Raw genomic sequence first — 14,713 nt, 5'->3', positions numbered from 1 at the left:
GTTTCTAACGATTTAAAGATAAGAGGTATAGAACTAAATGAGGCCACAACACTAGTTGCAAATCGAGGATTGTGGCGACGTTTAGTAAATTCACAGAGGCTTGCAGACTGAACGCTGAAAGGCATAACAGTCTATAATGATAATGTATGTATGTATGTATGTACCAAAAACCTCAAAATTCAATCTTGCCATTCACTAGCAACCTTCGACATCAAGAATATGTACCCAAGTATTCCTTCAGACGAGACCATTTCAATTATACAAAGTAACTTGTGAACACCATAGTAAACTGAGTAAACTTGGAATAGAAGAATTCATTAGTCTGGTTAAATGTACATTTAATAATAATTATGTTGTTTTTAACGGAATAATATATCAACAAAACGGCCTCCCAATGGGATCCCCCGCATCGGGCATCATGGCAGATATTTACCTAGACCACCTGAAACATACACACATCAGCAAAATAAAACATTTTTTTCTGGACTAGGTTTGTCAATGACACCTTCACAAGTTTAGATGGAAGAGACACCAACAGCCTAACCATTCTTGAGGAGGTGAACAAACTGAATCCCCATATACAGTTCACATTGGAAACAATCCAACTGTTCTCTAAATTTTCTGGACTTAACAGTCACAAGAGATCAACACTCCCTCACTTATGACATTTACAGGAAACCTACACAAACTATCATTACTATAAAACAATACTCAATCCACCCTAGCTCCCACAAAATAGCAGCCTTTTATAACTTTGTCCACAGGGCTTATAATATTCCATCATCTCGTTCCAACCTAAAAAAAAGAACTAGACACCATCAGGGCAATAGCTTATTCTAATGGGTACAACAGAAGGTTCATCGACCAAATTATATCTAAAATTCAAAACAAACCTAAATCTACTCTTATTAAAGAAAAGAAGCAAAATAATAGTTTTTCAGTTTTTACCTTCAACAACAATAGTGTTTACCAAATAACAAACCTATTTAAAAAACAAGGGGTAAAAATAGCGTTCAGAACAACCAACAACAATCGTTCTCATTTCCACAATCCAGGGACCGTGAATAAATCGGACAAGTTTGGCAAACCAGGCATTTACAGATTACAGTGCCAGTCTTGTTTAGCAAGTGAATATATTACTGCAGTCAAACATAACAGACATTCAACCATGGATCTACACATGCACGAGTCCAATCATAAATTTTTCGACATAGACAAGGACCTACAAATTATTGAAACCTTGGAAAAGGGACCTCTACTCAATATCAAGGATATGTTTTACATATCGTTAGACCAACAAGTCAATTTTAATCATAATTTGAACGAATCCACCAAAAATACAAACATTCTTTACGAGGCCATTCATCCCCTCATCCTCAAGACCTATCTAGGCAGAACGGCTCAACAACAAATCACTTCCCCACTCTCGCACACCCCTTCCACACCTAAACCAACCCAATGCAAGCCACCGCCCTTCCCTCCACCTCTCCCTGCCCCCTTTTCCTAGCCAACAATAAGCACCACACACACACAAACACAGGCGAACAGAGCACATCCCACTCTTGTAACGGCAGGTCAACGCGAGCGGAAACAGCGTAAGTACTATTCAAATCACTTTACAATCAAACCCGAACACATACATAAGTTTCTCATTTCTTTCCTTTTCTTTTTCCTCAGACATCCACCTTCAATGACACGTTGCCATAAACCAAAGCCATACCATCATCAATTCTACTTCAACAACAATAGTAGACGACAGTTTCAACTTAAAAAGTAGATGTTCTGTAACAAAGGATGTTCCCCCAAACCCTCAGCCAATTTAAATCTACCAATTATTCATATCATCAGTTCTCCACAAGACCAACAAGTCTGTTCCATACTATACAAAAGCACTGCAAGATTGTGTGAAGTAGAGCAAAGCAATTTCTATATTTGTCATGTGTTTCGTTGTCAAACATGTTTTATTTCAAATATTTCATATATTTTCAAGTAGACTGAAACAAGACCGACAAGTCTGTTCTGTGTTCTACAAACATCCAAGAACTTTCTTGAAGTGGCAAGTGTTTCATGTCATTGTATACATTTCATGTCAATGTGTGTATTTCAACTACAGTGAAACTCGGTTAAGAAGTTCCCGCATAAGAAGTTTTTCCGCCTAAGAAGTGTGATATTCTTGGTCCCTTGATCAGTTGCATTAAGATATATGTATATTTTTCATGTCTAAAGTGTTCTGTTGTAAATATTATATTTCCCAGTTAAACAGTTCAGATTTTAGAGCCCCTTAAGATAGAAAACGTCCGCTCAAAGCAGCCCATGGTTAGAACCCTCCAGTCACTGCGCAAGTTGCACCCTGTGTTAGACTGTTTGCACGCTTGCGGTGTGTCTCTGGTGTCACGGAACCTGTGCGGGCTTGCCAAGGCCGTACGATGTCATGCTATGACAACACGGACACCAGATGCTCACTCTCACCTTGTGGAATCGAATTGAACCCATCAGTCGAAATTTCCACTCCACCGTTCCATCTAGCGGAATAGAACTGAATGGGATTCTACGTGGGAAACATAAAGCACGCAATGGATGGTTTGATAAAACTTTAATGCAGTAATTTGCGGGCCGCAACAGGGAGAAGTCATTAATTGAGGTGGCCTAAACATTAATTATAAACCGTACAGTGTATTTGTTTACAACATTACTGTTAATCTACCACAAAACTGAATATTCTAACCTGTTTGATTTTTCATTCCCTTCCTTGTTTGTTTCCTTCCAGGCATTCTCTCTTACGTTGTTGTTGCAATAATAGTTATGGGTCTTGTCGTAGAGGAGATTACGTTTTTGAACTAAACTGATAAGATTTTCCGTGTCCGTTATTAGTAAAGTGAACAAAAACAACTTCCCGACTCTGTCCAGGAAACAGCCGACTTGCCAGCTGATACACATGCCGCCAAACAGCCGCCCGAAAGATTACAATCGTCTCCGAAGTTGAACGAATGTTGATAGCCAACTGGGTGTTGGTGGGAGGCACACAGAGGCATTGCAATACCACGTGTTGGCATAAAATTTGAAGTTATTTTTAATTTTACCTTTATACGAGCTAAACATTGTATTATCGAGTCACTCGTAATTATTACATCGCATTATTAGAACGTAGCACAAGGATGAGGAGACATGAAATAAAATTCTCGCGGGGAAAGAAACTGTTTACGTTTAGAAGTGCTGGCGTTGCTACTGCGCCTTTATCACTCCCATGTAATACCCCAGATACTTTTCCATACACTCATTTCTGCAAGTTCGAACCTGCATTTCTTTCCTTCATTACTTATAGCATGAAGAGGATTGAAGCGGGAAAATAAACTCAATACTGCCTTGGCCATGCGATACTTGGGAAACAGCCAGAAACTACATCCGTTGCCGTGACAACCAGTAGGAATGCAGGGGGGATTTAGGCCTAGGTTCTAACAATCTCTAAGAATAAGTTGCCACATTTCCCATTTGCTGCTGTTATCCATGAAGCAGTTGTTGGGGATGTGAGGAAGATAGAACGCACATGCTAACAAACTGTAGTACATGCCTTGTCTTTGCGTCTTGTAAGCCTAAGCTATGGATTGCCAAGCATAGTGTAGTGTCGTAATTAGTATGAATAGGAGTCGGTGAAGTTGGTTGTACTTGTAATATCATACAAACGTTTTAAGTGAAAATGAGCGGAACTCAGAGGAAAGAGATCAAGCGAAAGGCACTAACAATAAAAGACAAAGTGGAGATTATAAGGAAAGTGGAGTCATTTACACTTTCCCGTGTTGCTTTGGCAAAGGAGCTGGGGATGCCGCTGTCTACTTTGAACGGCATTATAGCAAAGAAATAAGAGATCTTTGCTTCTGCAGGGAATGCTTCGGCAAATTGCAAGGAAGTTAAATCTGAAAAGTACAATGAAATAGAATAAGCTCTGCTCATATGTTTTAAACAGCAGCAAAGTTTAAACATACCTTTCAGTGGGACTATTGTGCAGGAGAAAGCAGCATGCAAATTAAGGGTACCTTTTACTGCGTCGAACGGGTGGCTGGACCGCTTTAAAAATCGAGCCGGCATCGTTTACAAAACAATTTGTGGCGAAGCAGAGAGTGTAAGTGCGGAGGAAAGGGAAGCGTGGAAGGAAATGGTTCTGCCTGCTAAAATAAGCAAACCTTGCAATGTTTTTATATAATATGTTCCCTTCTCTTATCAAATATATTTATAATATGGTATGTTCAATTATTTTACTTTATCACTAAAAATATTATCATGATAATCGAATATTTATATTGTGGCTTTCTGTTAGCAGCTCTTATATATCAGCCTATTTCGGTATTGTTCACAAACAAGGAAATCTGTTGGCGTGTGTTTCACATGTATTTCAAAGTACAGAATAAATTTTTGGGCATTACCCCTTTTAAGAAGTTTCCTGCTTAAGAAGTTTTTTTTTTTTTTTTTTGCAGTCTCTTGAAAAACTTCTTAACAGAGTTTCACTGTAGTTCATATATTTTCGAGTAGATTGAAGCAAGACCAACAGGTCTGTTCTGTGTTCCACAAACATACAGCAGTGTTTTTAAACCAGAACCAAGAACTTCCTTAAAGTGCCAAGCATTTCTTGTCAATGTGTATATAATTTGCCATTAGGTTTTATTTCAAATGAGTCACATGTTTACAAGTTGATTGTAACAAGACTGACAAGTCTGTTCAGTGTTCTATAAAAACACGACAATATATTTAACCCAGATAAAAGATCTTTCTTAAAGTGCAAGTGGTTCATGTCATTGAGTACATAATTTGTCATTATGTTTTAATGACAACCTATTGATATGTATTTAGACAACTGCCATTGTGTGTATAATTTTGTCATGATATTTTATGTCAACCTATTGAGATGTACAGTAAAACCTCGTTAATTCGAAGTCGTTGGAACTCAAAAATCGGACTTCGAATTACGTGATTTAGAATTAACCGCCAATTTGCAATTCGGAAGTACCAACCCTTGCCGTGTTACAAAATATTCTAAGGCCCGTTACTGCATGCAGTTCATGTCACTGAGTACATAATTTGTCATTATGTTTTAATGACAACCTACTGATATGTATTTAGACAACTGCCATTGTGTGTATAATTTTGTCATGATATTTTATGTCAACCTATTGAGATGTACAGTAAAACCTCATTAATTCGAAGTCGTTGGGACTCAAAAATCGGACTTCGAATTACGTGATTTAGAATTAACCGCCAATTTGCAATTCGGAAGTACCAACCCTTGCCGCGTCACGAAGTATTCTAAGACCCATTAATACACGCAATCACCTCGATTCACATGGATTTTCATGGAAAAAACTATTTCCAAAATGTATCCAACAAGGTGCATTTACAATGTTCAAATAATGCACTTCGATAAATCACTGACAAACATAACCTCACGCAATGAAAGAAAAAAAATCGCACAATTCAAAGACGAGGATAAATTATGCCGGTTCCCCTGTGCAAATGCATTACTTTTTGGATTTATTTACTGTTTGCATTTTTATTATAGATGCTTTGTACTGGCATGGAAAGTGCCCGACGCTCTTAAAACATTGTGGCTTATCGAAGTTTCCTATGATGAGGGGATAAAGTATAATATCTCGCTTCCATGTGCATTGGAACGCACTATTATGACCCCCATCCCTCACACTGTACGATTTCCCGGCTGGCAATTTCTCCTTTAAAACCATAAGACCGTTTGGGGTCGCATTAAAATAACGCAATGCAGTTTCATCGGCAATGTCAATACAGTAGAACCTCGATAATTCGAAATCGGTTAATTCAAATGAAAATGAATACCTACAACCTGTTTTCCAGTCATTGACCGGGTCAGGGATGTAATGAATGAATTATATATAGGCTATTTTTACGATGGGGTCGCCACTCCCAAAGTGATGTATATTAATGACTGATAGATGCTACGAAATGAGAATGGAGAGTGTTGCTGGAATGAAAGATGACAGGGAAAACCGGAGTACCCGGAGAAAAACCTGTCCCGCCTCCGGTCTGTCCAGCACAAATCTCACATGGAACGACCGGGACTTGAACCACGGTATCCAGCGGTGAGAGGCCGACGCGCTGCCGTCTGAGCAACGGAGGCTCTCGGTTAATTCAAAATCCCACGTAATTCGAAGAAGCTCTCGTTCCCGAAAACATGAGATACAGTTTTGCATGTTATTTAAATTGTTTAATTCGAAATACGGATAATTCGTAATTCAAAGTACAATGTCGGCTCCATTACCGATATTCAGACTTTTAATTCGAAACTGCCTTTACATTTTAAAACAATAGTATGTTACAGAGTAATTTCAACTCGAAATTTATCCGTATCATAATAGAACGCGTGTTTCGGAACGTGGAGGGGTAGCTTTCCGCACTTACACTCACTTCGGTGGGTCTACAGCGCGCTTCATGATTGCCAAGTTGAATGAAATCGGAATTCTTTTGTATTCAACCTTTTAAGGAACGCCGTAACATCACGCAACAGGCAGTGTGCGGGAAAACAAAATGCGCGAACAATGGCGATGCCGACAGTTGACAAAAAGCGTGGCTCATATAATAAATTCGTAGGCACCGAACAATACTGTCATTGCCGATGAAACTGCATTGCTTTATTTTAATGCGAGCCCAAACGGTCTTATGGTTTTAAAGGAGAAAGTGCCAGCCGGAGAATCGTACAAGGGTCGGGGATGGGGTCATTGTAGTGTGTTGCAATTGCAATGCACATGGAAGCGAGAAACTTTATCCCCTCGTCATAGAAAAGTTCGATAAGCTAAAATGTTTTAAGGGCGTCGGACACTTTCCATCCCAGTACAAAGCATCTAAAAATGCAAACAGTACAGATATCCAAAAAATAATGCATTTGCACAGTGGAAGCAGCATAATTTATCCTTGTCTTTGAATTGTGTGATTGTTTTTCTTTCGTTGCGTGAGGTTATGTTCGTCAGTGATTTATCCAAGTGCATTATTTGAACATTGTAAATGCACCTTGTTGGATACATTTCGGAAATAGTTTTTCCATGGCACTGGAAAGGTTTAAACTGTGAATCGAGGTGATTGAATGTATTAATGGATCTTACAATACTTTGTGACGCGGCACATGTTTACATTTCTGAAGTACGAGAGAAGTGCCAAGGCGGGAAATCGTACAAGGATAGAGTCATAGGAAAGTTTGATTTTAAGGGCATCGGGTACTTTCTGTGTAAATACAAGGCATCTAAAATGCATACAGTATAGTACTCCAATGAATAAAGCACTTGCACATGGGAGCCAGCATAGATTTCTCCTCGTCTTTGAATCGTGCTTTTTTTTTCTTTCTTTCGTTGCGTGAGGTTATATTTGCCAGTGAGATATGAAAGTGCATTATTTGAATACTGTAAATGCACCTTTTTGGATATATTTTGGAAATAGTTCTTTTTTCATGGCATTTGAAAGGTATAAACTGTGAATCAAGGTTAACTGCATGCAGTAACGGGACTTAGAATATTTCGTAATGCGGCAAGGGTTGGTACTTCTGAATTGCGAATTGGCGGTTAATTCGAAATCACGTAATTCGAAGTCCGATTTTTGAGTCCCAACGACTTCGAATTAACGAGGTTTTACTGTATTGTTCGGTGCTTACGAATGTATTATATTTGCCACGGTTTTTTGTCAACTGTCGGCATCGCCAGTGTTCGCAGATTCTGTTTTCCCGCACACTGCATGTTGCGTGATATTACGGCGTTCCTTAAAAGGTTGAACACAAAAGAATTCCGATTTCATTCAACTTAGCAATCATGAAGCGCACTGTAGACCCACCGAAGTGAGTGTAAGTGCGGAAAGCTACCCCTCCACGTTCCGGAACGCGCGTTCTATTATGACGCGGAGCAGATAAATTTCGAGTTGAAATTACTCTGTAACATACTATTGTTTTAAAATGTAAAGGCAGTTTCGAATTAAAAGTCTGAATTTCGGTAATGGGGCCGACATTGTACTTCAAATTACGAATTATCCGTATTTCGAATTAAACAATTGAAATAACATGCAAAACTGTATCTCATGTTTCCAGGAAAGAGAGCTTCTTCGAATTAGGTGGGATTTTGAATTAACCGATTTCGAATTATCGAGGTTCTACTGTATATAGGCAATCCCCATGATGACTGTTATCAGATTTCCATTGATTTAATTATCTACAAGAACTGATGATGACTACAAGGGAGTTGAAATCAGTCTTCTCTTAATAAATTTCAAATATATTACATTGTGTTGAATGGTGGAACATCCCTCAAACTCTATTATATTCTAATACATCAGTACTCAGTACATGTACTCTACACCATGGGAAAAAAAAATGGCCCATCAAAATCACAAATCTCTTCCTTAGTGAAGTGCCCATCAATCTAACGAGAGGCTAAGATGACAGTGTTTCACAAAATTTTATCAAGGGAATATAATTAATGTTCATAATGTTCCATATACCTGTATGTCATGGCCTCAATTAAGACAGGTCTGTTTACTTGAACTGCATATTTCCTTGCAGCCTTTGTCACATTATACACTGCAAAGATATCATTGCCATCTACACGAGTAGTTACAATACCATAGCCAGGACCACGACCAGCAATTCCGTCTCCACGGTACTGTTCTGCACTTGGAGTAGAGATTGCAAACCCATTGTTACGGCTGGAACACAAAGAGATAATGAGTGTTAAAATAAAGTTCACTTACCCCGTGGCACATATATGGAATCTCTTCTAAAGAGTGAATTGGATTAGATAAAGGTTTGTTAGAACCTTAAAAATAAAGAGGCCTCCCAAGATATAGTCTAATCTTCTTGGTGATAGAAGTACTGAAATGGAAAGGAACTCAGCTGAACAATAATAATTAGATTCTACGCTCCCCCATCCATTTCGATTTGAATCATATCCAAAGATAATTTCTATATAGTGTATTGTAACAATGAAGGCCGAGACAATAGGGGATGGGGTGCCGTAAGATGCAGCAATACTGGCGGAGAAGCGGGGAAAACAATAGCTCTGGCAAACTGTTTAGAATCATGATACGGGAACTCTGACAAGAAACTGGAAGCTTATTAGCAATGAAGAATGCACCCAGATTGATCTGGAAGTGGAATTGAGAATCTCCTGGCTGCCGATATAAAAAGCGAACCCACTGAGACTAGTTCAGTCTCAAGTGAGTTGGTGCTGCGTCAATTACAAGAGAGTAATGAGGTAGTCAGGTGTCCTGTACATTAGCAAGTACTGTGCTGAAAAAACTGTTTTCATTATGTAGAATATGACAAGCTGCAAAGCAAACCAATCATCAAACAGCAATGATCTATGTTTAGAGCAGTCACCCAAGTGGCAGATTCTCTATCAATTGTTTACCTAATCCTTTGTTAAATTATTTCATACATACATACATACATACATCCATCCATACATACATACATACATTATATCTTCATTATAGACTGTTATGCCTTTTGGTGTTCAGCCTGCAAGCCTCTATGAATTTACGAAGTTCTTATACAATCCTCTATTTGCAACTAGCTCGGTGGCATCGTTTAGTTAGATACCTTTTATCTTTAAACCATCAGAAACTGAGCCTAACCATCGCTGTCTCGGTCCCCCCATCTCTTCTCTTACCCACCATGATTGAGTCTATTATTCTCCAGGTAACCCATCCTGTTCCATTCGCCTCATATAACCCCACCGCTGGAGCCGGTTTACGCATACAGCTTCATCAATTGAGTTCATTCCTAACTCTGCCTGTATCTCCCCATTTCAAGTACCCTCGCGCCATTTTCCCCACCTGTTTGTAACAGCTATCATTTTCGCTACTTTCATGTCAGTTACTTCTAACTTATGAATAAGATATCCTGAGTCCACCCACTTTTTATTCCTGTAAAGCAAAGTTGGTCTAAAACAGACCAGTGTAAAGATAATTTTGTTTGAGTGCTGACTTCTTTATTGCAGAATACTGTCATCAAAAATTAACTCTTAAAATAATTTGTATTTAGAGGTCCAACTTTTCAGTACAACTTACAAGGGGAGGATATGACATGTGGCTCACCAGTTTTGATAAAATTTTGAACTGATGGTCTACAGTGAAAATAAAGAGACACATGTTTCAGTGTTTTGCTAGACACTCCCTAGTTTCTGAAAAAAATCAAAGTCAAAGTTGATGATGGATAATCGTATTTTCAATGCTGTACATCGAAAGATTGTCTAAAACCATGTTTTATTTATATAATTCGTGAACATAACTCATGATTGAATCGGATAGCAGAGGGTACAGTCTACAAATATATAGGCTGCGGTTTGTCACGTCACCTGCAAAGGAACAAAGGGGAGGACATTTTTGCTTCACTTGTCAGTACCTTCAACCTCAGGTACACAATACTTCTGATATATCAATATCCAAGAGACACGGATTGTATAATTTCGATAAAATAATTTCAAGAATGGTTTTGCAAGAGGCATATTGCAAAAATATTGACCATTCATGAAGATTGATAATCACATCTCCAGATGTTTTACTTCGAAAAAAAGCAAAGAAAACTATTCTGATTATCAGAATATTAATAATACCAATATAAATGGTCCGTTATTGGACATTATAAATTTTCCACCGAACTCATTCTTCGTTTCCAGCGTTTTGCCCTCGTGTGCTAGGGTGGGCTCATCAGTTGGTACCTAGCACACCTACCAATACGCTGGCTAGTGCATACCGTGGAGGCCACTGCGTAGGCTACCTGGAGCCACCTGCAGTGCCAATGCACTAAGAGACTTTGTCTCATTACCAGAAATTGATGCCTGTTTGGCTATCACATCATCACATGATATAGATGTTGATTCCCATACGGCGCGACGTAAAAAAAAAAAAAAAAAGCTTCCTCCTATTCATTTTTAATGAAGTTAGCACCTGCACCTTCACCCCTGGGTCTTTCTTCCTTTTAAACCACTGGAATAAGATCTTTTTCCTTCCGGTTGTATCTTCTTGCAGAGATTAAGTGAATTTTTGCCAGCATTTCTTTTTCTCTTCTTGAACCACCTGGAAGCACTCCTTCTTGCAGTGCCTGTATTCTGTTTTGCATTCTGTTCTTCTGTTTCTGAGCCATCTTTTCCATGCTTGTTTCTTCCTTTTAACTATATCTTTTACCCTGTCATTCCATCAGGGAGTTTCTTGATCTTTCTTCCTTTCTGATACTCTTCCACAGGTCTTTTCTGCAGACTCCACCATGACCGTTTTAAAGTATGCCCATTCTCCTTCGACCCTTCCAAGTTCTTCCTTAGGTATACTTATTTTAATGTGTGTCTGGAACTCTTCATTTATTTCCTTCTGCAATTTCCACACCCTTAGCTTTCTCCGCCTAATCTCAGTCATCTTTTGTATCTTTCCCATATTTAACTTAGCTATCACAACTCTGTGATATCCTTCGAAAGATTCACTTGGGAGGGCTGTTACATCTACCAACATTTTCCTGTTACCTTTCTCGACCAAAATGTAATCTATCAGAGTTTTGATTTTGTTATCCCAACTATATCTTGTTATCATTGGACTGTTTTTCTTTCAAAATCATGTGTCACCAATGATCAGCTCATTTCTTCTACAAAAGTCTACCAAAATATCTCCAGCCTTATTTCTCTTCTCATATCCAAATGGACCTATAATCTCTTCATCTCCTTTTCTTCCCTGACCTACTTGGGCACTCATGTCTCCTATGATCACAACTTGTTTGTCCTGTAGGCCTTCCAGATATTCAAGGTATTCCTCTAGATCTGCACCTGCATTTCCTGTTTGTGGAGCATACGCTTGAATTATATCTGTAACACCAGTTTCAATTCTCAATCTGACCTTAATCAACCTCTCATTTATTTTTTCCACCAATTCTAGCTATTCCTTTAGGTCTTTTCTAATTATGAGACCTACATCATTTTTGGCTTCTCTTCCTCCACTACTATAGTATAAGGTGTATCCTTCTTTAGTTTCCTCTCACCTTTTTCTTTCCATTTGGTCTCACTGATTCCCAGCAATGCTATATCTTTGTCAACCATAAAAATCTACAATTTCTTCCACTTTCCTTGTTAGTGTCACTACATTGATGGTCGCTATCTTGATGTATTTGGTTGCTGGTCGCCCATTTCTCACATTTCTCCCAGCATCACAAGAATTGCACGTCGCTTGTGGGGAACGCCCTAGCATTTTCCAAGGCTTCAGTACACTTGTCATCATATAGGCTTTTATTATGACGGGTTTGCCTGTCCCAAAGGCATTTTAGAGCTACTGCCAGCCGAAACTTATAGGCCGTTCCTAATATGGACAACAGATGCCTTTTGTAGTCGCTCCTCTGGAGTACAGATGGCACAGTTGATATGGCATTTCCTCCACTGAGGGCCCATTTCCCTTCTATAAGGACTCCTCCGCCCTTAGCCGTTGGTGCTTATGGTGGGTCAGGCTATTTACCACCGCCCAACACTCGGCGTGGAGACACTGGAAGTATGGTTTACTCCATTACCATAGCAGATTAACTGGGCACATTATTTACACTACCTTACATAATTCAATTTACAAAATTCCTACCTAACAAATCCGGAAGTCGTAGTACCTGCTTTTATTAAACGTGAAAGTGACAAAATCCCCCTTTTTCTTAGGTTTGTTTTTTCAGCAAGGTGATCAGCTTCTCTTTTATATTATTGATGATTTAGTCAATGAAATTTCTATTGTTGCCATTGTTAGATGCAATATCACATGTTATTTATTTACTTTTCATAATTTTTCTTCGATAGAGGAATATTATGAGCTCTGTAGATCATACTATAAAAGATGGCTTTCTTATGAACACCAGGAATCCTGTTTGATGACGTTGACTGACTAGGTTTTCTAAAGATAACAAAAGCAAGAGTATTGTTATTTCTGGTGATTTTAAGGTCAAGATAATTTAATGATTTGTTGACTTCAGTTTATGTGGGGGATTTAGGGTATCAGTTTGGCTATTGACCATTCGCTTAGGTAAAATGCCCGACGCTGGTGAACCCATACAGAGACCAATTTGCTGATAAAGGAAATCATTTTAGAACATTCAAAAATTCTTCAATTTCTAATTTACTAAGATTACTATGTTTGTTTAAAATACTGATGATTAAATTGATGGATTCATTTATTGGTATGCTAGAATACATATTAGAAATGTCAAAGGAATGTATGTTGTGGTAGGATTGTAACTTAAGCTTTGTGGAAATGTTACAGAATTCTATTGAATTTTTGACAGATGTACTCTTTAAAAAAAAGATATCATTAAGAATTTCTTAATACACTGGGAAGATCTGCAAGTGAGGCTATTTCTTAAATTGATGATCGGTCTAACTGGGATGCCATCTTTGTGGATTTTAGCTCTTTTTTTTCCCCCTAGTTGCTTTACGTCGTGCCGACACAGATATGTCTTATGGCGATGGGACAGGAAAGGCCTAGGAATGGGGAGACAGCAGTCGTGGCCTTAACTAAGGTATAGCCTGGTGTGAAAATGGGAAACCACGGAAAACCATCTTCAGGGCTGCCGACAGTGGGGTTCGAACCCACTATCTCCCGGATGCGAGCTAACAGCTGCGCGCTCCTAACCGCATGGCCAACTCGCCCAGTGCCCTTGCTTTGGGGAGTCTTGGATTCATATATATATCCCCTCTCTTATTGAAAATATCACCCACGTTTTTCATCCTCCCATCAAAAATCTCTCTGATTTATCTTTAATGAAACTGAGCATACTATCTTAAGCAATGGTCCCAAACACAACTGGAGGAACACTTTCAACTCGGATATCTAATTATAAGTATAGCTGAAAATGAACATGCTGTCAACAAATATCCCCAGGATGAGTTAAGATACGAAGTTAGGAAAATGCTGAATAACAAATTCAAAGAACAAAAATCTGAAGGGTCCAATATCTCCAACAAACAGATAACAGGTTTAAAATGGAAGATAAAATACATAATCATAATCACAAAAGCTGATAAAAGGAACACTACGATACTGATGACAAAAAAAGACTATGCAAAAAACAGAGCAATTTTTTCAAGGCTTGCAGACAGAAAGTCGAAAGGCGTAACGGTCTATAATTTATGTATGTATGTATGTATGTACGTATGTATGTTTTTTTAAAGACAAATGTTCAAAAGAAAAGATTCTACTGATAAATTGTTTTAAAAATTAGAAACAAATACTTAATAATTTTTCACTGCTTTTGAACAAACAGGAAACTTCCAAATTAACCCTCTTCATGCTATGCTCTCAAGCTGAGAAGGTGTCAAGTATGCCAAGCTGATTAGCAGCATTTTGCAAGTCCCCATTTAAAGTACCACATAATTTACAACTTTGAATATTTTGACTTTAAACTTGCAGAAAATGTTGAGGATAATATGAACTTACTACTGAGAATGATTACCAGGGAACGGATTTATATGTAAATACGTATCTCTTTAGGAAGCTAAAATTAATATTTTACATTAGGGGAGAGTGTTGTACCTTGGAACGTTTGTACCTTGGAACAGTTGCATTATCTTTGATCGTAGTAAACATTTTTTGGATCAGTTGAGTTGATTTCATTACTTTGCCACCCTGGGCAGCACAGTTTGTCTGGTGGCATCCATTGTGGTTTCAGTTCCAAGTTATTTAAGTGTAAAGCATTTTGGTACTTGAA

The 14,713-nt window shown here is 38.4% G+C and overlaps 1 protein-coding gene across 4 annotated transcripts in view; it reads right to left on the bottom strand.

The window, feature by feature from the left end:
- BckdhA (Branched chain keto acid dehydrogenase E1 subunit alpha) overlaps window positions 1-14,713 on the bottom strand; it is a 336,705-nt gene that overhangs the window by 128,498 nt on the left and 193,494 nt on the right. For 3 of the 4 annotated variants that reach the window (XM_067141838.2, XM_067141835.2, XM_067141837.2), the window contains one exon: window positions 8,497-8,700. The exons of the other annotated variant lie outside the window; for it this stretch is intronic. In XM_067141838.2, coding sequence (XP_066997939.2) covers window positions 8,497-8,700 — 204 coding nt within the window. The remainder of the gene's footprint in view (window positions 1-8,496; window positions 8,701-14,713) is intronic. 4 annotated transcript variants of the gene reach the window in all.

This window comes from Anabrus simplex, chromosome 2 (assembly GCF_040414725.1).
Source record: "Anabrus simplex isolate iqAnaSimp1 chromosome 2, ASM4041472v1, whole genome shotgun sequence".
Classification (NCBI taxonomy): Eukaryota; Metazoa; Arthropoda; class Insecta; order Orthoptera; family Tettigoniidae; genus Anabrus; species Anabrus simplex.
This window is presented reverse-complemented; position numbering and strand designations above follow the sequence as displayed.